This window comes from Anser brachyrhynchus (genome assembly GCF_964034855.1).
Source record: "Anser brachyrhynchus genome assembly, chromosome: 25".
NCBI lineage: Eukaryota > Metazoa > Chordata > Aves > Anseriformes > Anatidae > Anser > Anser brachyrhynchus.
The window spans coordinates 749,096-773,886 of NC_137718.1; the positions used below are offsets into that span (position 1 = coordinate 749,096).

General features: G+C 41.9%; 1 protein-coding gene across 11 annotated transcripts in view; it reads right to left on the reverse strand.

Annotated features, from left to right (window-relative positions):
- The window catches only part of CADM1 (cell adhesion molecule 1), a 181,729-nt gene that overhangs the window by 29,667 nt on the left and 127,271 nt on the right, over window positions 1–24,791 (reverse strand). For 6 of the 11 annotated variants that reach the window (XM_080568015.1, XM_080568013.1, XM_080568008.1 and 3 more), the window contains exons 4-8: window positions 24,135–24,272; window positions 22,148–22,303; window positions 10,260–10,359; window positions 7,023–7,195; window positions 2,783–2,854 (exon numbers count right to left, since the gene is read on the reverse strand). In XM_080568015.1, the coding sequence (XP_080424141.1) occupies window positions 2,783–2,854; window positions 7,023–7,195; window positions 10,260–10,359; window positions 22,148–22,303; window positions 24,135–24,272 (639 nt within the window). The remainder of the gene's footprint in view (window positions 1–2,782; window positions 2,855–7,022; window positions 7,196–10,259; window positions 10,360–22,147; window positions 22,304–24,134; window positions 24,273–24,791) is intronic. The other 5 variants (XM_080568007.1, XM_080568006.1, XM_080568012.1 and 2 more) reach the window with 1 other exon arrangement.

Consider the following 24,791-nt stretch of genomic DNA (forward strand, 5'->3'; position numbering starts at 1 on the left):
ATAAAGATGTGAGGAAAGCATAGGCCAGTCACACGCACCTGAAACCAAAATACTTCTGCTAGGCTGACAAAAAAGCAACCCACAAATCTGCTCGTAAAGGAAATAAAGAACTGCGGTCAATGAATCTTAGTAGAGTGCACTGAATCATTTTTCAATTTAGTCATACTTCCTTATAGCGTAACAACCTCAAAAAGGGTAGTGCTGAGCCTGTGTTCAGGGAAACGGTTTGCTCTGATGGAAAGTTACCCAGGAGGAATAGCTGGGGAAGTATCAGGTCAGAAAGCCCTCGCTTCCTGAAAGACCATCATTAACATGGAGTAATGTCTTCTCAGGACAAGAACCCACAGTGCTAAGCTCAAGAGTGGAAGAGTAAGGAGCAGGGATTTAACCTTCACGGATGCACACGTCCAGACGTTTGATCACTGACAGCGACCAGATGGTGACAACTCACCTACTGCACCCGGGAACGTCGTGTTGCTAGCTCCCTCAAAGGCTAAGGAAATCCTGGGATCCTCGTATGTCTGAAGAAGTAGTAGGAACTAAATTTATATTACGAGGGCTAATGTTTGAATGCTGGATGGGAAATATTATAAGGGGAAACAGGCTCGAGAGGAAAGAGTAAGAAATTATTCAAACTAAAGAGAAAATGGAGTTTCCTCACATTTTAAGGCAGAGTCAGTGGCGCTCTGGTGCACTGCAGTTATGGATGTACACAGGGGACTGAGGAAAAAGTCTGGGTGAAGAAGACTAGGTTAGAAAAGCCTGTATTCTCCATGTTCAAAGCAAACTTCTGTGGGATGACTTCAAAAATGGTTTCTTACAGCTTTGGATAGGGTCTCGGGAAGCACCTGGCTTTAGTCATGAGGGTGCTGAGCCAGGTCCTGGGGAAGTGCAGGACACCACTGACTTGTCAGCAAGGCAGAAACCCACCCCGCTGTGCCCAGTGCCACGGCTGAGCCACACGGTGACAGCAGGAAGAACGTACCTACGTTCTCACCCAACTCAGGCAGGAGTCTAGACGACAGCCCTGTTCGATTTCAAGGAGAATCCACCTCCCCTTCTTGTTTTTAACAGAAAAAAAAGTTAGAAAACTACTGCAGAGGAGAGCTTAGAAGCCTAGAGGATACTTAAAATTCACAAACAAGTTGCAATGATTGCAGCAGAAGAGCAAGCAATAATACTGCTATTTATTATTAACAACTACTACTTCAGAGTTTGAAATAGCAGGTGAGGTTGGCACACACTTTTACAGCAAGTCCTCAGGTGATCCCTGAAATGACAGGCTGATAATAACTCAGTTCCAGGGAAAAGGACAATTGTTAATGTTAGCAGGCACTGACATAAACATGATGGGGTCAATCAAGCATCAAGACAAGTTCTTCCTTTTAGCCTTCTATAATTCACTGAAAGCATTAACAAATTACTGTAAAACAAAAGAGAACTGTATGCATGTTTCTTTACACTGACAGACACTGGACCAAGTTTCTCTGCAAAAGGCTCTTAAAGAGACACTGAAATAATAACGTTTGAGAACTATTCTGAAATGAAAATCGGTTAAGAGATTAAAAGCGGAACTGAAATAAAGTGACTAAATCGCAAAATGGGGAAGTGTTCACTGCAGAGTGCCTCAAGCATCCGAACCTGGGTGCCTGGAGTTCAATATTATTAATAGCCACCTGGAAAGAGGAAGACAGAAAATGGCAAAGTCCAGACAACACAATGGTATATGGAAGACAGCGCACAGAAAGTGCATATTAAGGCACTTTGGAAGGAAGACTTCAATTGCTTGTCCATGCTAGTGGAGTCTGATTTGGTTGCAAAAAACCTCAGAAGGAAAAAGCCACAAAATGCCCTGAACAGGACAGTTAGAATCAGCTGAGCAAAATCATAAAAGCAAATAAAATGTGACGGTATTTACAAAGTGGATGGTTTAGAGCAACAATAAACATTATACCATTAGCTATTCAATGGTCCATTCTCACCTGCAGTTTGTCACTTCTACCTCAAGAAAAAAAAAATAGAAAAGAAAAAAAAAGGCAAAAGCAGCAGTTGAAAAAGAAAACATCAGAAAAATGACAATGCAAATGAATACAGAGAAATTAGAAAGGGCTTTCTTATGAGAGGAGAAAGTTGGGTCTAGTGAGGAAATATGATGCATGTGTGTAAAACAGAGGTGTCTCATGATCACCTGGTTGCTTCTGTTCGTCTTTTCTTACCAGATAGGCATAAAGCTAAATTCTAAAAGCCAGCTCTTCAAAAAGGTTCCTACAGATACTTTTTGACTCAATAAAAAAAAATAACTGGTGGAATTCATTTGTCTGTGAGACTGAGGTAGACAGCTTATTACAGAAATACAAAACACCTATGCATGAGAAAAAGCATCTCTACATTAGGTGAATTAAACCACTAAAGACCAAACTTTATGCTTCCAAGTACAAATTGCTCAGAAATTGGTACTGATGGGGTTCAGGGTGAAGCAACTCCCCGTGTTAACTGAGTTCTAAGGCTATTTATATCCTTCATTTGAAAGTACCCAGTTTTTGCCACCAGTAACTGAATTAATAGCTTTTTCTGACATGGCAATTTCCATGTTTCAGAATCACCTGCAGTAAGGACTATCCAACTCATTGAACTGCCAGATTAGGACTCGCACAGTGGGTGTATTTGAGAAAAAAAATCAAATGATTTGTTTGTTGTTTTTCCCCAGGCTTCAAGCTCTGCTTAAATACATAAAAGACAATAAACATTCAGGACATTTCCAATGGTTATGAAGGTACCATACCTGTGATGGTGGTAGGGATGGTGGTGGTAGTGGTGGTGGTTGTTGTGGGAGGAGGGATAGTTGTGGGGGGATCTGGATAAAATATAAAAAGGAAAATAATAAAAAAGCAAATTAAGAAAAAACAAGCAGAACACAACAGTGATCAATAATGATCAGAGAAAAACAAGGACGCTAAGAAGCAGCGTGGCTGTTGGGTGCCCTTCCTCCTCTAAAACCAGGTGGTGACTTTCCAGCTGGCTTTAAAGACAAAGGGCCAGATCCTCAGCAGCTGAACATCGTTTCTAGCTCAATCCGCATCGGGGAGCTATGCAGAGACATACTCTAGCTGGAGAATCTGGCCCAGAAACTCTCCCCCCCTTTTGCCTTCTACAATGCTAAACAAAATAAAAATAAACAAAACCCAGCATAAATTAGTCAATGAGAGAGAGAGAAATGGAATGGGAGAGCTGTAAGAAAAATAAACTGCACACTTTCCACAACAAAAAGAACAGTTTACATGTACAAAGAAAGACACAATGGTGCTTTGTTGTTTGTCTACATATACATTTGAAAATCCAGGTGGGAGGTTTGTGTGAGGGGCCCTGCTGTGCTTAACAGACTAAATATCAACAGCACATGAATATATCTCACTTTTTTTCCAGGGCTGTTAACTTCACTATTCTTCCTCTATGAATACACGTCAGCAGGATGTTAAAAACTACTTCAAAGATAGTAATAAATACAAAGAAATGAGAACATCATTACTAAATATCAATTTCAAGGTACAAAAAAAAAATCACCAAATCTTTTTATAAAAAAGCCGATATTTTTCTGACAATTTTATTTCAACATTCTTGGTTTTGCTCATAGTGCATCATTAATGAGAAACACCGATACTGAGATGTTTCTCTTTGTAACTAATAACCATTTCTCAGAGACACTTGACCTGCTAAGAATCAAACACTGCCCCTCTTCCCAGTATTTATATTATGTACAGGGGCACATCCTCATCAAAACTATTGGGCAGGAGAAGGTAGATATGAGAAGATGTAAAAGAAAAAATATGTATCAATGCCCAGATGATCAAACTGAATGTGCTAAGTAGTCGGGAAGACTTTGAACTACAGATTCATCCTGCAATAATAGAGCATGAAACATTTCAGAGGCTTTTGATTTTAGGTTTTCTCTATAGCATGTCAACTTTTCATCACTAACACATCTGCTACTCTTTTATCTCCAAGTGAGCTCTCAGATTCCCTAATTAATACATCTGAACTTTAATTATATGCTGCACCTTTATTGTATTCCGTACAACTTCCAGAAAGTTGAGAAACATTACCTTGGAGTTCGCTTCACTGTGGAGACAGATAAAATAAAGTGGTCATTTATGCTGAGTGCCATTTTGTCCTGCTCCTAGAACTTCCTTCTTGCTCTTTGCCCAAGGCCATGCTGATGAGATGCTGCCACTTCTCCACAGTAGTAGAGATGGAACAACTGAAGTACAGGAATAAAGTCCCTGCCCTTTCATTGCGCAAGCAGAGGCAGATAATCCCAGCTCATTTCACAAACTGCACTGGGAATGGTGCTGTGCAGCAGACTCTTCCTTGATAAATGCAAAAAAATGAATGTTTGCTAATTGTGCCAGAAGTTTCTAGAAAAATGTGTCTGCCCACTCCCACAGTGAGGAAAAGCGTGAAAAGAATTTTAAAAACAAGCATATTTTCAGTCTGCGTCAATGTGATTAGACATCCTTACACCATGTGTGCAACAGAGAAAGGTGTGTTAAGCACAGATCAGCAGCGGTTATTTTGCAAGCCCTGGCTGCTGGCAATCATTTGCACTTAATGCCATTTAACTGTAGGTGCATTCGTTTTGTATGGAGACTAAGCCACCCCTACCTCTTGTGAAGGTGTGCCAGCCCAACGCTGTGCTGCAGCCATCGCTACTCCACCGCACGCCTCTGGTGGGGACGGCCCCATGTGCACGTCCCCCCGCTCCCAGGGGGGCTGGATGCGGGCAGGGAGCACCATGGTGACAGGCGAGTCCTGCCCACGGCTGGGGCAGGGGGCAAGCAGCGAGCACATCCTCCCGCTAGCTTTCACACTACACCTACAGAGGCGTTTTTGCAGGGATACAGATTGCATAGGCACATATATTATTCCTTATATTCTAGTGGGGAAGGATGCCAAATGCAGCAAAGGCTGGAGAAGTGTGTGCTTTCTGTTGACATGTGGAGTGAGACCAGCAGCTCCTTTTCACACTCAACACAGTAGCACTGGTTTCCTTTGGTGACAACTTAGAGTTAGATTCTATGCCAAAGGGCTTCAGACGATGACCACAGCCTAACCACTTCCACTACATCAGCAGCTCTGGAGGTCTCCCTTCTTGATTCAGGTCTAAAGGAATTCTTTATGTTGTCCAGAGTGCCGAATCATAGCAGGACACTCCCAGACATCCAGGAACAGAATGTGATGGGATATAAAACAATTACTTAACAGAGAGCTCCGGACAGACCATGAAAAGCCTTTCTACATGCCAAAACACCTGCTGGATACCTGAACTAGAGTCCACAGGTTAACATCCCCTGGGAAGCTGCATCACCTTTGCAATAACATCATCTGGTCCTGGGAATTGAATCATGAGGGATGAAAGCTCTGATGAATTCCTGTGTAATCTGGTTCTTGCCCCCATCAAAAACGTGGAATAATTAATGATCGTGAGAGTTAATATGAGGTCTAAATGGCTTACTGAGACCACATTTACAGGTGAGAATGAATGGTGCTCCATCTCCAGAGCCCACCAAATCCCTGGTGTGTCTGCAGGGACACACATTTCAGCTCGATCCTCTGTAATGGTTCATCCTGAGCCTTACAGAACCTGGGCACTAACCAGGTCATTAACATTGGTGAGAGTTATTCTAGCACTCACTTGGGCCAAAATAGGTACATTAAACTATGCAAGGAATTAAACAACCTCTTCTATAACTGCTTTACTGCAGTAGCTTTCCATACTTCTCATGGGTTGCTGCTTGTGTCCTATTTCAGCTTCTTTAATACTTCCCACAACTTTTGCTGTTTCTTCAAACAGTGATGTGAACAGCCATTTTTAAACCAAGAGTGACTTATTCCATCATAAATTCATATCTGACTTCATTTTGTAAACTGGAGTCCTTTGGAGCTACAGGCACTAGAGAACTACCTGTATATTACAGTACAGGAGTCCGATTTCAGCTCAGAGCTGTAAGGTTTGTTATTAGCTACAGTCTCTGGGCAAGTTTCTAAGACTGGGCCAAAAACCGGTGACATACCACCGGCACTGGATAGGCGATGTTATGTTCCCAACTATTTACTGGGATCAGAGCAAACACAAGAGAATTTGGCCTGCAGAGCTTCAAGCAGCTCTTGCATGGAATGAACTTCAAACCAGAGCACGACAATGTCCTATCCAAATAACAGGCAACACCCACCACAAGCTTAGCAATGCCACGCAATGAACACTCTAAGAGATAAAGTTTAAATATGCAGCCCAAGGGACTTGTTCACAATTAAAGTGGGGGATCACTCCTCAAGTGCCTGCTGAATCTTCATTATGTGCAACACCTCATGATGAGAGAACAACAAGGTTTAGAGCAATGGCAAAATAATACAGAGGAACCGAAGTATTAAAGTAGGTACTTAATAGCACTTTAAAAAGATGCTGAGACATGTCTTAGTGTCTGCTCAGCAGCCACATATAGGCTTAAGACATCTCATTCCTCCAGTTTATTTACCGGGTTGCAGTTATCCAGGGATGCTGGCTGATTCTTCAGTCATTTAATTTGCTAATAAAAGACCAGGGCCAAAAAAACCCCAACCCTGTACCACTGCTGAAGACACTGAAAAAGTCATTAGAAAAAGGAAAATATATTGGAGAAGTCCTGTGAGAACTGTCAGGCTAGAGAACTTCACAGTTCTCCCCATGCCTCCGTTCTGGCCTTTTCTCAGGCCTCATCTGACAATACACAAGTGTCATGGCAAGTCCACAAAAGCGGCTCCAGAGAAAGAAACTTAATGGCTCTGCACCTGATGTACGACACCAAGAGTTACAGAAGCAAAAGAAATGCTTTTCCAGCCCCTACCCCAGCCCAGTACAACGTAGATGTGTTGGGAGCTATCTGTAATTCTTGCAGAAAGCAAAACGTTAACTTCAAAAGCTTTCAGAGAGAGGTATGTTGCAATTATGTGTAAATGAGTCTAGAAGAACGGTGGTTTTTCTCACGTACCGTATACAAACAGCATGTAATCCGCATGTGATTTCCCCACCGCGTTTGAAGCCTCACAGCGGTATGTACCATTATCTGTTTTGTTTAGGTTACTAATGAGAAGGTTTGAACCAGACACTACAACGTGTTGAGGCATCTCATCATCTACTCTTAACCACCTCATGTCCGTAGGCCTACAGAGGAGGGAGAAAAAGAAACAGTCACATTACTATTTTCCTATGGTAAAGATGGCATCTTCAATAGTTCATCCACAGACAGAAAGCCCAAACCAAGAAAAACTGCAAAGAAACAAACACATGCTTTTGCACTACTCAAGCCCAGATGCTGTCAGGCTTCCTCAATTTAAATTTATTTTAACCCAACAGGAAACTGTATCCAGACCTTAAATTTTCTGAAGACACTAATGCAAGCAGGAAGAAAGTTCATTAGTGGTTAATCATTCACTTATTCAGTAAACCTGAAATCTTTGAGATCTATGGACTACAATGTGCATCCACAGGGTGCTCTGAGTGCAGATCTGGACATGTGACAGAACAAGTACATTTTCATGAAGTTTGAACCATTTCACAAAGAGACGTGACAGACCTATTTACTTCAATTTTGGCTCTACTGCTTAGTGACAGAATTTTAGCCGCTAGCAAACAGGAACACCTTTCTTCTCTCCCCGACTATGCTTCTCCAATTGGCAGCCTGTTTCCTGCATCCTTTTACTAATGGAACCAAAATGGGTATCATGTTTGCATAATTTAGGGAATGAAATTAGCGTGTCTGTTAGAGCCAGTAAAGAAAAAAAGTGCTTCGGGGCCTGGGGAATTCTTTTTAAGAATAAATAAATTATTATTACTACGAAAACTTTTAAATAGCAAGTAAGGACAGATCAGCTACTCCTATGAGCCAGCCTTCGCCGGCAAGAAATATATAGCAGCTTTCAGGACAACTGAACACTAAGTTCTTAAAAAGGGGAGGTCTATAGAGTAAAACATTTCATTTGTCCGACTGCCTAGTTCCAAAGATGAAGTTTGCAAGTCATATTCTGCTGGGAGCTCGCACCGTTAAAGGTATCAAAATAGCTTGGGCTTTTTACAGTGTCCATATGGGAGACTACTGTAATGAAATAAAAGCTCCTAAAGTCTCAACATCCCAGCCCCACAACTGGAATGGACAAAATACTGAATAAAATCATTTGGTTATCAGTTGCCTGCTACAAAGTCAACATCTGGTTTCGGACAACGGCTTGGTGTGCTCTCCCTTGCTTTCCCACCCACGGCACTTACTGCCTGGCGAGGCTGCAGAACACGCCGCTAACGTGCGAGCCTCTGCCCGTCCAACAGCAGCTCTCCAGAGAGCAGAACCGCAGTTGCAGTTTTACCTCAACATTGGTGGAAAGGTCTTGATGCTCCTGGCTACAGCTTTCAAAAGCTATTAGTGATTTTGGTGTCCCAAGGTTTCACATGCTGCATGCGCTACACAGCAGCCTGTTTTCAAAGACGTGAATATCCTAAAAGTGATGGTTTCATGGTTTCAGCATATTCCCACTTCTGTCACAGGATTTTGTTGTTTTCTTTAACTGTCTAACCTTGGACATTGAAAACTTAATACCTATATTAATACCAAAACAGAAAATTCTACTTTCTAGTGTTTTGTTTACCTCTGAACTTCCCCCAACCCAATGTTCATGTTGCAAAATATTGCAGAGAAGTGATTTTAACTGAAGAAACATTCCTGTTCATCCTAAACCTCTGAAAGGATTTTATGAAATTTGTTAATCTTTTTTTTTTCCCAAAACAAAATAATAATAATAAAAAAAAACTAAACAGAAACATCTTACTGTACATTTTCTTATGCCTTGAGAGAGACAGGTGAAATGACCTACATAAGGAAATTCCTAGCACATTACTAGCATCACCGTAACATTAAGTGGCATACAGCCTGGGAGATGTGTCTGTCTTAGTTAACATGTGTATGTCTTATTCATAGCCTGGAAAAAAAAAAGGTAAAGAGGCCTATTCATTAAATTCCCACATGATAGCAAATGGGAGGAACTGCAGTTACCCATGAGAGGAGAAATGCAAAGGGGCTTTGACAGATTCTGAACAGGGAGTAGATATTCAAATGGGATTATTCAGTCTCTAATGTACAGGGAAGGAATCAGCCACATGCGGAACAGAAGAAACTGAGAAGTGGAAATAAACAAAACAATCTAGGTGAGGTAGGACACTACCGTGGAAGATGACAGTATCACAAGCCTTCTCACCTCTGAGCTGCATAGACCCTTCCTGTCCCTGCCCACAGAAACAGAACTGTCAAACTGGATGACTTCAAGTTCGACTACACCTGCAGTAACTCTTCAGTTCTGGGCACACTACCAAGGAGATGCTGACAGACTTCGGGAATGTTTGCAGAAATCTCATGAATATGATCAAAATAAAAAAGGATAGTAAATACTTGACAACCATAAAGCCAAGTGGGAGAGGAAGTATTAAAAAAAAAGTCAACAAAACTTAAATTAGAACAACAATGGAAGTGTGGAAGAAAATCTACCCTCCCTTGTCAGGAATTTCCTGATGCATAAATTTCTTAAGCAATGTAAGAAAGCCTCAAGGGCGTGGTATGAAGAGGAGAAAGAATACAACTTGCATTTCATATAAAAAACATAGGCCACCAAATACGGAGGAGAATCATCATATAATCAATATAAGCAGAAAGACAGACTGCCTTACCTTACAGATCCATTCCACTTTTAAAAGCACTCAATTCTTTGGGCCATTCACTCTTCTGCATACCTGCACCTTACTAGGATTCGATATGCAGGCCACTGACCTTGCTTTTGCAGATTAATTGAAATCAATTGACACCTAAGTGGGGAAGAGACTTCCCTGGGGAGGAGATGCATGGCTGTGTGGCACCCACGCTACCACCTGTTCATTCTGCATCAGAGGGCTTGCTCCGCTCCTGGGAGCTCTTACAATAAAAAATCCTCAACCATTTTTTTTATATAAGAATAAATGCAAATCAAAACAGATACCTTAATTTGGCAGCATATGCTCAGGTGCAGAAAGGATATCTCCATACTTTCTTTTTCATACTCTTGCATCGCCTTTGCAGCAGAAAATGGCACACTAAGTTCTGCAATAGCTAAAGAGGCCAAAATGCCTGCATGCATTTTTGCATGGCCCTGTAGCATGGCCCCGTCACTGCCAGACAGCCTGGTCCATCCTCCGGTAGTTCCCAACTTACTGTGGTTTTCCAAAAGCTGCACACGTCAGTTCGAGTGGCTCCCCTTCTCTCGTGAGGCCTTGCACTGGGTAATTCTGAGAAACCCGCACTTGAGGCTTATCTGCATGACAAAAACATCATTTCATAAATTTTCTTGTCAAACAGAATCAGATTTCTACGCACTGAACACCAAAAGACAGTCATCATCACTGCTTTCCTCTCGGCCCCCTCTATGCCATTTGTCTAATCAGTAAGTGAACTTGGTATTTGCTTCAAGCTGAAGTGATTAGCACTGAGGAAACGCGAGGCAGATCGGAGATCTGCACTCCGACTGAAGCACCACCGTTTCCCGGGAAATGCTTTTTGCTGCACCAGAGTTTATCTCTGAACTCACTCAAGCTAAAAGGAACTCATTTGCCTTCATGCTGAGGTGAAACCGGAGATATTTGTGGTGCTCAGAATTGATACGTTTTATCATGTATCATATATTACTGTATGACAACACTTTGTGTCCACGCATTTTAATACGTTTGGCTTTACAAGAGATGTTTGTTAGAAACACAAAAAGAAATCACAGCCACTGATGCTTTTGTTTAAACAATGGAAGATTTTAGTTAGTCCAAATGAAGCTCTTCTAAATCCTAAAATAAACACAGAGAATTAAAGCATTTATAGTTAGGGATCCAGCTTCAAACCACTTTAGTAAGACCCTGCAGGAGAAAAAAAAAACACACACACACAAAACACACTGGAGTCCATGATCAAAAAATTCATTACCTCCTATAACTGAAACAAAGATTAAAAACGCAATCTAAGCTGTAGCTAAAATGTTATCAATGCAAAAAATCAATTCAATACTACAAATGCCATTAGGCCGTATATATTTTTCAGGAATTTACTCAACTGTAAGAAATAAAGGAAGGCAAAAAATCAGTATGCATAAAGGTTGAAACAATTTAAATGTTTCTAGATCCTTTGAGAGTAACTGCTACCAAAAATATCGGCTTGCTGCATTTTATTAACTGTGTTTAACTCATTAACATGCTTCCTGTGGAATAATAGAGATTAGAAAAAAAAATCCATGTCAGGATTTAACCAATTTAAACTCTCATAATTTTCAGTAATGGAATAAGCTACACTAGTAAATCCTCTCCTGAGATGACTATACCACAAACATTTTATAAACTAATCCCCATTACAGATGCTTCCTGCAGCTATGAAACTAAGGCGTATCTGCAGGCTGGAAAGCGCAGCAGCAGCACACGGATTACGACGTCCTGAAAGTGTGTTACACGCCTGAGGTGCAAAGCCCTAATTCCTCTGGAAACACAGGAATGCAGTGTGCCTGAGAACAGGAGCTGACCCCCAAATAGTGACGTTGCTCAGCGCTTCGAACGTGCAGAAGAGACGCGTGGAAGCAACCAGCATGGTCTAGGCGTGAGCAAAGACCGTCCCTAGGAGGGCAGACACAACCTCGACGTGTGCCCTGCAGCTGAACCTCGACAGAGGGCACCTGGGCTGCGCTGTGGCAGCGAGGGGCAGGTGCTCCCCACTGCAAGGTCCAAGCCCCAGATGCACAACCCAGTCCTGCGGGGGCTGTGGCACAGATACACACAAAAAAAGCACAGGAAGACAAAGAACAGTGCTGAAATACCACACTGAGTTTGGTCTGCAACACGAGTACTTACACAATGCATAAACACAGGACGACCGGTTAAATAGTATTATGCAGCAAGTATGTCACAAGCAACATCTTACGTGCTGTGCTCACGCTTACCCCTCTCGTTCACAATCACCCCACCTCAGCCATCTGCTTGCTATTTACTATTTGCTTTGTGACGGTACCTAAGGGCCCATGCCAGAAACATCGATGCTATTACACTGTGTGTTGTGGAAAGACTGGAAAACCTTTCCAGCCCTATTTACAGGGGAACACAAGGGCTACCCTGAATGGCATCCCTGGGCTGGGAAAGCCATGGGTGAGATCTTCTGCAGCTTGCCTCTTCTGTTGCTCCAATCCTGTTTTTATGAGACAAATTTTAGTATTTCTAACGAGATGGTTACCAGCTGTCAATTACTTATGGAAAGCAACACGAATACACCGAAGGCTTGTTGTACTGAGAACAAACCGCAAGCTAAGTAAGCTCTCCCGAAACGACATAAACTGCCCCCCTCCACTTCAGCGTTCTAGCTCCATAGTCTCCATTAATCAAATGTAAGAAGGAAAGTGAATCTATACCATTTTGATTTGCACACTGTAGAGGTGTCACATACAATATAAATCCGAACTTGATTAGCACACATACATGTACTCGTGAAGACAAGAACACTCCCAATAGAGTTATCACAGTGAATGTCTCTTCTAAGCAGGACTCACCAGCATGCGAGTAATTACTGAAGGCACTTATGGAAATAGGAAGTGCTTCAAAATTCTGAAGGATTCAGAAGGATGGCTTGGCACTCAGGAGAACTGACATTTTAATTAGGCTTGTAGTATACAATGAAAATTTCACTTGCTTTGACCAAGAATTTGGGGGAGGGGATGTGTTTGGGTTTTTTTGTTTGTTTTTTTTTGAGGACACACATTTAGACAATCTTTAATCCTACTGCTAAGCATCCCATCTCAGACAAAGTCAGTATCTATTTTCTTCAGATTATACACTCTGTTAGGTAAAGCTTTGTAAAATGCCAGGCACTGTGGGATCCTGAGCTCAGCTCCTACCTGCAATTGTGACATTTAGTAACTGACACCAGCAAGCTTGTGATGGTTTTCAAGGCCTGTACTAGCAGTTTGCCACCTATTAACCACTTAATTAAAAAGGCCACGTTCCAGTAGTGACATCTGTGGTAGTATAATCTGGGACTATCACCATCTCAGATGGCAGTCTAGGGCATAAGGCAAGCAGCAGAAGAATTTTTACTACCAAGTGCATTCCAACAGCCTGAAATACTCAACTTGGAACTTCATAATATCATATTGCTGGATTACTACATAAAAATAAATGCTTGCATCTACACATCTAAGCCACAATATACTCCGCTGGCAGACAATTAGATCTAACAACCTCAAGCTATTTCCTAGTATGCCTATTTCTAGTGGCTTAAAAAAAAAAAAAAGCCTAGTAATTTAATAAGGTACCTTTATTAAGCTAAATTCATTCAAAAGCTACAAGTGATATACAAGGTTAAATACCAGTAGTCTAAAGGTTACACTGTAGCAGCAACCAATTTGAAAAACTTATTACAAAACCATTCTGCATTTGATGAGATTTCTTTTACAACATGCATACCGTGTGCCTGTAACGCATCCGAAAGGCAGCCTTTAGAGAGGCGACAGCACGCCCTGCTCTTTGCCCCGCTGGCCAATTACGGTGTACATGAGCCCAGCCCCCTCAGCCTCCCACAGTCTTGAAGTCAGCCTGAATATGAAAAATGCTCCTTCTCCTCCCTCTCTGACTAACAACCTGTATTTTAATTTCGCAAGCAACTGGGATGCTGATGGCTCCTCCAGCGCGGGCGGTGCCATGGGACAGCACGCTCCCGCGGGACGCCACCACCCGGCTCCCTCGGGGCTTCACCTCCAGCTGCACCAGGACCCATGGGCTGTGCGTGCTGGCAGAGCTGCAGCAGCGCTTGGCTCATTCCCCCGTCAGATCCCCTCTCGCCCCTCTGTGTGGCATCGCCTCTGGGCTGACGCCATGCGTTTCAGCCAGGCTCCACGTTAAGCCTAATTGCTTGTGACCGAGGCACGGATAGGGCGTCCTCTTCTAAAATGATGCGAGAAACGGAGAACCCGCTGCTTCTCTTGAGAAAGGTCTCGACAAACCGAGATGCGTTTAAGATGCACCTTCTGTCCTCGTTTTGTCTAGTTTAACTTCTAGCCAAAGATTTCTGTTTTGCCTCCCCCTGCTAGATTACAGTTCCCTTTGTACTTTGCACACTCTCGCCATGGCTGTTCTTCTGTCCTGTGAACAAATTGCTTCTCAATACTTTTTGGTAGGACAGATTTGGCCGGAGCTTTTTAAGTCTCTTCCTGTGTGGTTTCTTCCCGTTCTCTGCAACTTGTCCTATTTTCCAGCATCTTTCCAAAGTCTGCTCACGAAGATGCCGTGCAAGATTCCAGGAATGGTCTCACCAACACAGAAGAGAAAAGCCATCATCTTCGCTCCAGCTCCTTGCTTCACACACGCAAGGAGGCACTGGCTTTGCCATGTTGGTTTCCCTGGCAAAACCTCACATCAGGCTTTTTCCCACTACAGCACTCCAAGTATTTTCCAGGATGTAGTTGCGCTTCTGTGAAGAAGCGATATAGCCTACGGCCACCCACCTTTAAGAGTTTTAAAGTGCTGTGTTTTAGAAGTTACAAAAACTCTCAAGACGTTCTGTGCATGCTATAACACTTCCTCTTATTAAGTGTTAGCCAGTTTTTTGGTCATCAGCAAAGATTATTAACAGTGATTTTTTTTTTAACTTTTTTTTTTTTAAGAATTTCCAAATGAGTCATGGGAGCACTGAAGAGCAGCAGGCCAAGCACCCAGGCCAGTGCATTTGCTCTAAAAATACCATCACTTGCTGATTACTCCCTAATGACTATTCTTTGAGATCTGCCAGTTAGTGATTTCTTAATCCATTAAATGTGCGCTCCATCGATTATGCTTAGATCTCATTAATCAGTCAGGATATCACGTTATACAGAGTTTGGTGTCTTACAAAAGCCTAAGCCCATTATTTCTACCCATTTACTTTCATCAGAGAAACCTATGATCTCAAAGACAGGAGAGCTTGTCGTCTCAGGGAGTGCCGCCAGACAGATCTGGCATGCCTGATCTCCTGTGGGGCCCCGGCTCTGCTGCGCAGGTGCATGGAGGAGCCGGGGGTCCACGGAGGAGCCCGGCTGGGACCCCCAGCAGCGCTCGCCCCTGCCCCACTGAGCCCAGTTCTGGCTGCTCCCGGAGGGCTGCAGCCTTCGGAGCTTGTGCTGTCACCTCAGTCCTCCCCAGGGCTCCTCTCCAGCTCCAGGCCAGTTTGGGTCAAGCAGGTCCTCCCAATTTCTGCCTGTGCTGTAACGCACCAACCAGGGGAATGCAGCCAAGCTCTGCTGAAAACATTTATCTTGTTTGTAACCAGACTAAACCCAACGGCAGCACTTGCTGGAGACAGCACGTCTCTCTGCATGCAGTAAGTGCTGCGTGGTAGCAGCGCAGGTTCCTACAACTGCCGAGCCTGTGGCTGAAGTCTTGCGTATTGCAGCCCACAAGGATGCTAATAGACACTAGATATGACTCCTACTTGAAAATAAAACCTTAAATAAAAGAGTGGTTTTCTTGGCAAATGCAAGAAGGCACATGAACAACATCTCCCCTGAAACACAATCAGAACATGCTTAATGAGGAAAATGTGCAGTAAATTTAACTCTGTGGCTATATCCAGTAACTTCACTGTGCACAAAAGCTGCTAAAAGCTGCAAAACAAAAAAACCACATCACACTTGAGGTAGCTGTTCTTTGGGGCCACATCATTTCCCCCGAGTTGAATCATCACACTCCAGCAGCTCCTGGTCCTCCAGCAATCTCAGAGTGATACGGCTCCTACAGTGCAGCAATCTGTCCACTTTAAACACAAACATTGCACTGAAACAGTCATTAATAACACAATAAAAACAGTCTAGGAAGCATTTCTTTAGCAGGGGATGATTTTTTTCTCGACTTATCCAACTCACCAACCACCAACAGCGACAAACCAGTCAACCCTTCCTGCCCACACAACTGCCCCAGCTGAGGTCAGAACACAGTCAAAAGCCTTCTTACCACATGCTGCTTTTGGGGGGAAACACACAAAAACACGGATGAGGAAAACCAACCACTGAAAGCACGCTGTAGCTCGCAGAGCCCTGCCACAGCCCAGGAGCAGGCCGTGCCCGGCAGCACCAAGGTCCCCCCGGCACTTCCATTACCGACATTGCTCAGCCGCACACGCAGCACGAAGGGCTCTCAGGACCAGCGCGCATTTTCAGAACGGGGTTTCTTTCTCAGCTCCAAATTACAGCTAAACACATACATTAAGTAAATTGCACGACTATACATGGCTGGTTTCTTCATGGCAGACAGGAGCAGACAAAACTGCTCCTGCAGCGCTTCTGACATAGTGGTACTGCAGCATGGGGCTCAGCGTGTTTTGTAATGCCAGACTGTTTGCCAACTGAGAAAATTACAAAATGGATTCTTTCAATGATTCAGCTGAAAATTCTCTTGCCTGCATTGTAAAATTATGTACTGAATCCAAGTTTTAAAATCCATTTTGTGATTACTGTATTAATTCCTGATGCGTACCTCTTTGCAAAAATAATGACAGATGGTATTCTCAGGAGAAGAATATCCTGCAGGTCAGGCAGAATTTTTGCCCACTTTAAGTAATTCTAGCTTCAAAATCACCCCGAATATGCTTTAGTGCTCATCTGAAGAAAGGTGTTTATTTTATACAGATCCTCGTCTCTGCTTTGCTCTGTGGCCCAAACTAGCATGGTATATTGCCTATATATATATAACAAGGATAAACTATTAAAAGAAAATGACTTCTGGCCGTTTTTGTATCTTACTACACTCACATGCTAGGGAAAGGTCAGGAGGAAAACATTCTTCAATATTAAAAGAAGTCAGAGAAGTTAACATAATACATAGGTATAATAAATACAGCCATCACCTTTATCCTAACGTCAAGCAGGTTTACTTATCAGGAAATGAAGTCTGCATCAGAGCCAGCGGAGACCCGGCTACCCTGTGTTTTCTCCCCAGCTTCCAGAAGGACAGAGCCTGCATTGTAGCCGGCGAGCTCTGCACGCTGGGGCTCCCATCAGGCACACAGCTGCGTGTGACACAAGCGGCCGGTAACCCGGCTTTTGGGTACTGTGTGCACCACGGTGGGATGCCACGCTCAGTCGCGCTAAGGAGAACAGGCAGGTTTGTTGTATGTGCACGTTCCCATTTTAAATACATAGCCGCATGCTGCTGCTGAACACTTCCAAAACGCAGCGTCCAGACCGTACTGTATGCTCTTCATTCCCAACAACACTCCTCTGAGAAAACCTTATTAATGAGCTTGCAAACGAGCACCCAACTGGGAAATGTCACAAACAAGAGTGGCTAATGCCCCAGAAAATCAAATAACTGAACACTTGGCTGATTGTGGTGCTTTTCATATTTATAAAAAGAAAAAAAAAACCTTTAAATCAAAGTTTCTGAAGGGGTCAACACCTCACTGAACAAAACAACTCATTTATTCATTTTTAGAATTCTCCAGATGATAAATTACATTGATGTTAATCACTTCACTGCATAGTATGCAATTAATATTTGTACTCAATAGAAATATAAGGATTACTGGAGATGTGACAGCATACGTATATAGCTGATTTTTAACATAATTGGGTGCAAAGAGTTCTCCCCTCGTAACAGCAGAGGCTGTAACAGATTCCATCAATGCATGTTTTAGAGGTATACGCGTAGGCATTACAAAAATGAATGTGCAATTCCTTGTAACTTCAGAAAAAATAAAAAACAAACAAGTAAAACCAAGATAAAGTGTCAAATGAGGACCTCATCTCCAGTATCAAATAATGACATAAAGTACCACAAATGCTGAACTTAAATATTTCAGAGTATCTAGTTCCATTCAATTCCTTAATGATATTTTAATGCATTTTGGTGCTTCATTTCCTTTCTAAAATTACACTCAACGCACTGGTCTTCCATCCCTCACTGAATAATCCGAATGACAAAAAGAAGGCAACTTGAGCCGAAATCAACATATATTTTCAAACCAATCCCATGTAACTTATTGTGGCCATCCACTGCACAGGGTTATACGTTCAGTGGTGCAGCTATTAATCAAGCATAGAGGTGTTATTGTTACTGTGAGTACATGGCATCACTTGTCAAACTCTGTTTGCTTTTAAAAAGCACTACCAGGAGATTTTCATAAATATTACAAAATGCTTGTTTGCAGAGATTTCTTTTTAATAACATACCCTACATTCAGATAGAAGCATTTACTCAAAAATTCACAAAGGGACAGGATGTGCCACATTATACATGCAATAGCTTACTTCCTGAGTAGGACAAGTTAATACTCAGCATGAGTAAGTCTTACCCAGTTTCACTAACTACAGCAAAAGGTTCTCTTCCCCCCAGTATCTGTGCTGGTAAGCTTCAGGTGAACCTGCTATTTATTTTTTAAAGCTTAGCTTATGGTGTAGTAACAAGTTATTGGTATACACTATAGAATTTTATCAGATAACACAACTGTTCCATTATTTTGCCAGAGGAGAAGCCCCTGCACACATTAAGAGGAGGAGCAAGATGGCCATTCCTCTCCCTCAGGTAACAGCAAAAAAGACTGCCTGTCCTTAAAGATTTTACATGCTTTGCACCTACAAAGATGCTTGGAAATAATCATGGAGAAAACAAGGCAACAACAAGACAGATCACATTTACTGTAGTGAACAACTGCCTTATTAAATCATGGCTAAGGCGACACAGGGTTCAGTGCTGCACATGCATGGGGTACCCTGGTGCTCTACAGTTCAACATTATCACAAATCCCATACTTTTGTGACATGCATCTGAAATTACTCTACCTATCCCCCTTCAAGAGGATTACCTGCTTCCTGGTTCAAGACATCTGGAGCAACCACAGCCTGGGGTGATAAGGCCAATAGTCATTTTGAAATACGTTCCTGAAGTTACTGAGAAACTTAAAAAACCCACACAACTCAAATCTGCAATTTTCTTTGAACTACAGCTCGGACGAAAATGTTCATTTGAATTGTTTTTAAAATAAAGTGAAGTAGGTCACTTTGCAGACTTCAATTTCTGCATCTTTTTTTTTCTTAGCAGAGAAAAACATTTCAATAAAATAAAATAAATACATATTCTAGGTGCCACCTCCAAATGCACCAAAATAAGTTGAAGTACAAATGCTCCAGATTTTCAACGACACTTAAGATCCTAATTTACAAAAAAAGAAACATTTGACATACCGAGCTTTAAGAAAAACAGTTTAAAAAGAGAAAAGGTAAACACTTTGAAGGGAAAATAATGCAACTCTGGGGGAAGACATGCCTGCCTCCCCTCCACTGTGGGCTGCTGCAGCCAGCCAGGCGAGCCAGCCCTTCAGCATGGGAGCACGTGCCTTGCCCGCTGCTCATCTCCACTTTGATTCCTCTCTCCAGGAGCATTACAAAAGTCAGTCTCCTCCAGATGCGAGTGAGAAACAAGAAAAATGTTGGAAATGGCTGAACTGTATGGGAGAATAACCTCTGAAAATGCCTTTTTTCATTTCAAGATTGCACAAACAACACTGAGGTCACTGTCTGTTCCCTTTTGCAGGTTGTGTTTTGAGTAGTTTTCGAGGATGACATGTACCCTACCCCTCCCTCCCCCACCCTGCAAACTACGCAATTTTTTTGTTGTTGTTCTGTCTTCTGTGGTTCTGTTTTTTAAAAACTTTTGAATTGTATCTTTCAATATCTCTCAATTTCCTGAAATTTAGTCAGACAAAAATACCTCATTATCCGAGAAGGCTCCATCCATCATCCTCCTGCCATTCCCCAACACATTTCCTGCTTGAGTTGGATACGCTTAGTGCAGAGAAATACAATATCCACTGAGAAAATACTTTACTATGTCCTGCTGGTGTTCCAAAGGGGTGGATCCGCTGTGCCCTTAGTGTGAATGGGCAAGATTTAATGGGAGAGAATGTAACAGCAGACACGTCAACAAACAACACGCGACTGATCTTGAGTTATACCTCTGTGGCTGCAAGAAAAGCAGCTAAAACCACATACACTACCATGATCAGTGAATGCTAAATGCTGCTGCTTTGGAGATTTGGCATTTTGCTTGCCTGGAAGGTAACAATATGGTCAGTGAAAGTGCATGAACAGCAACTGGAAGAGATCTGTTCTGATTGCAAATCCTATATCTAAAAAGCAATTGAGAAAGTATCAATTAGGCCTGATTGTCAGAGTCTAAGTTCCCCAAGAGACTAAGTTCATGTCAACAGAAGCTCTGATTGAGATGCCGGTCGGTGAAGACATGAAGTTTCCTTCTACTCGTGTTATTCTGAAGAATTGAGCTGCAGTCAACAAGACTGAAGCAAGAAAAGCTCAAGGGTAAAAGTTCGCTCTGACTGCCTTTTCTACCCTAAGTTCAGGTCCGGCAGTAGGTATTAAATGCAAACGTCTGGACATCCTCCAGCACACGAAGTCCTGAAGCCACTACTTGCTGGGAGCTGCAAGGTTACGACGTACTACATGTTCTTCTTCTGGTACTCTTCTCTCAAGCCATCTGCTACTGCCCACTGAAGCAACTAACTAGACTAACGTGGGTCAAGTCCCTGTAAATAATTTCTGTTTACAAACGGTCATTTTAATTCATACCATGTTTAACATCCAAATAACTGTGTTTTACATGTGTTTTGCCTTCACTGTGTATGGAACCAACCCTGTAAAGACTGCAAATGAAAATAGCCAGGAAGAGATTTATCTGATATGGAGAAAGAACAGAAGAACAGAAAAAAATGTTCCCTCCCAAAACAGACAAACAAACAAATCATTGATCCTCCCCTATCACATCAAACTATCAAGATTTCAGTGCAATTTCTAAAAGGAAGCCTAAAAGTAACCAGATGCCCTTTCAAGCAAGGGGAAAATATCCAGATATCCTGGAAGATTTCAGTATCTGCACGTAATAGGGAAGATAGGATTTTTTTCCCCGTTAAGTATTTGATCAAGCCTCACAAAGGTGCTAATGTATTATTAAAGCTAATGGAGCTCTACAAGAAATGTTAATGGACATTAAGTTTGCATAAATGAATTACACATTAGCACAGTCACAAGAAATCTAGTATCTGCCAATTTAGGTATTATCTGATCATTTCTGTTTTCCTCATTATATGAACATTACTTTACTCTAGTTTCAGAGATACGAGAATTGTAACCAAGATGTTCATAATGAAACTACATAACGAAGCAGATGAAATAAATTAATACAACCTCTTCTTCCCCTTTTAATGTAATGTTATAGTTGAAGTGAACCTAAAAAAACATGTGCTTTGAATCATCCTAATACCCCTGCTTTTCTGAGGCACCCAAACCATGTTGTGAGGACTGTCTGACTTTGGTTTTGGAAGCCATTTTCTGAGCAGAAGCATGTGCATATAGCAGCTCCATTATCTCCAACAGCTGAAAGTCAGGCCTGTCCGCATTTGCGACCACTGGTATTTTCAGATAACTGCTCAGAAACCCTGTTAACATCACATACAGTAGAACAGTTCCTAAACAAAGTGAAAACGCATTATTAACAATGAACATGGTAGGAATATTACAGCAAAGAATCTGTAGGCCTTTGTCAGTGGTGTTGCTACAGATTCCGCATACTTCATCTTGCCCTAATTTAGAAAAACAGATGGAACTGTATGTTCACAACGCACAATACCAATACTTCTTTTGCATGGTGGCCAGTTTTTGCCAGTAAGCTCACAATGGTGGCCAGTTGCTTTAATGTCGTGTTACAGAAACACTTTCAGAGAGATTAAGTAGGTTGCTAAAAGAAAAATACTCAGATTTAATCTTTCCTGGCAATTTTAAAGCCCAGTCAGAATCTTTCATGGTGCAAATTCAATGTGAGGAAAGTTATTTAAGAGAATAAATGTATTTATGCTGTTGCAAAAGGGCTGGGAAAAGTCATAGCTTAACCTATTAAATGGTACCCAACATTTTTATTTCAGTTTTTAAAGAACAGAATGTAAACTCCATCTACACTATAATTTTATCTAATCATACAGCAAATGGTTCCTGAGGTCTTAAGTGAGCAATTTTATACCTTAAAAGCATTACAAGTTCTGCTACTCACACATGACTTCTAGGTAACGTTGCGTCTGCAAGTCTTTGACAGCAGGGTGATCCACCAAGCAGATGACTGGGACCCCGTCGTCCTCCCGTCCCACTTTCAGCAAAAGCTGGCTGGTCACTGTGTACATATCAGACCACTGCTCCACTTCCGACTTGCCTGGCAGGGAGATGAAAAAGAAAAGCAGACAGTGACTGGGGGGAGCATCTACTGGATACGTTCACCTTCCTTATTTCTGCGCTCAGGTGGTGTGCTCCCTTCAGCATCTATTTCCCCTCTTCAGATACAAGGTTATGGCCGGGATGCACGTGGGTATGGAGTAACACACCTCTCCAAGAATTTGTTCCTGATTAAAATCTACACTACATTACCACAATGATTAACAATCCCCTTACACCATCCCCAAATCCCCAAACTCTTAAATCAATGGAGCTACAAATCCCCTCCCACTCTTGAATCAACAATTAGCTAGAAAAGTGATTAAACAGATTAACTTAATTAAAAGTAGTATTGATAGGCTGAAATACTTCAGCAGTACTCCATCTGAAGAAGAGAATAACCACAGTGGTGGGAGCAAAGCATAGTTCAGGATTTACTAGGTGGTGTAACACACAACACTGAATCAAGAAAGAAAAGACAAGACAGGAGAGAAAGAATTTTTCCATGAACTCTGCAAGCACTTGCTGATAGTGTGCCTCCGCTGTGCTTCCAAATTCTCTTATCTGTGGCTTCTTATTTAAGAATTCGGATCACACAGTCAAAACATTAAGAGTAACTTGTAACAGAGGTCTTTTAAACACAAAATATTTCTGGATAACATATTAAAGTAAAACACGAGGAGAGCTGCAGAAAGTGACATCCCTTTATATTTAGAGGAAAGGCTTTCTGATCAGAGAAGCTACATTTTCACTCTATTCACAACCCACAACCAAGTATTTCAGTTTTCCTACTTCTGTTTAAAAAACATCCAAAGAATCAGCAGGGTGAACTGGTATTTCAAGAAGCTACTACTCAGCTCAGCAGTCTTCAAAGATAAAGGAAAGCCGGGATTCAATTGCCAACGCAAGAAAACTCAATCAAGAAGCTGGACAGGTCAAGCATGAAGGGTCAAATACTATTGCACTGCTGCCCGCCAGAATGGGAAAGGGAACTAAGAAAGAGATCATTTGAAGATCGGTATAACGTTTAGATGACAACAGGTGCTGAAAATCAGTGGGGCACCACTTCAAGCAGCAGCAGGTTTGCATTCCACCTTTATCAGCATACGCTCAGCATGTGTCATACTCGGATGCTTGTAGGTGTTGTACTTAAATAGAAGATTTTATCTTGCCCTTGCAGGGGGGTTGGATTTGAAGTAATGAGTCTGGACTTCTGTAGAGAGCCCTTCAGTGTCTCAGCACAAAGGTGTTGTCAACCAAGCTCACATCTACATGCAGACTTAAACTAACAGCATGACACATGCAATCAGTGTCAGTGACTTGAATGTGCTAATACGAGGAGCAACCAGGTTTTGGTGAGTAGGAGAAATCCATCTTACATGAATATTCCACTGAACACAGAAAAAAATACTGTATAAACAAAAGAACTGGATACGAAGGTGAACTGAAAATCTTTACAGTTCGAAGTGCAAATGATTTTACTCATACCTAAAACAGGGCAGAAAAATACATGAACGACCACAGAAATAAATTCTTTGCACAGTTTTGGGGCTCTTCAAAGTCACCTGCAGTTACAGAATGGCTCCAGAACCCTGTATTCAATTCTGGCAAGTAGGCAGAGGATGAAACGAAGTTCAGCCCTTTTGTGTTAAAGAATAACTTACGTCTGCCCACATACTCTTTTGTTCCCAAGCTGGTGTTTAAAACAGCTTGCCTTTTTTTTTTTTTTTTTTAAGTGGCAGAGAACAAATACACAATATTACATGAATTATTTCAGCTATGTAAAAACAAACAAACAAAAAACAAACAAGTGACTTAGAGGATACATCTACCAGTTAGCTCCTTGTTTCCTTTGAACCATCTGATTGTGGTGGCTGGTCTGCTGGCCATGGCAGTGCAGTTCAGCTCAATTTCTTCTCCCTCAACAGCAATTTCTTTTTGGATATCAATTACCAAATTGCGTGGTGGTACTAAAATGAAAAAAAACAACACAACACATACTTGATGAAAAGACAAGTAAGACATTTTCTGATCACTAACACAAGACAAGATCTTCTGAAAAAAACATAAAATCTACCAGAGTAAACTAGCCACCAGCATTTACTTGATCTTTCAATCGATCAAATCCTTTGATAGATGGTTTCACAGTAATCAGAGTAAGCACTTTCACTCTCCACCTAATAATCAAAGTGGTTTCACAAATTATCACTTATCAAGTTCTTAACTTTCTGTTCTCTCTCCTAGCAAGGCACCACTCCATGGACAAGTTCGAGTTTTCCGTGCTATTCAGTTGTGTATGTTGCTATTTAAAAATACAGTTTGACTTCATGCACATTTCTTGACTTGTGCTGACAGGCAGAGGAAACACCAAAGCTGACATTTGGAAGTGCATTACTTACCGCAGTTCTAACCTCAGAAGGCAATTTTTCTCTCCTGCTGTTCAGTTTCAAGCCTCAGCCTTAAGGAATGGAAGCAGGCCAGCAAACATC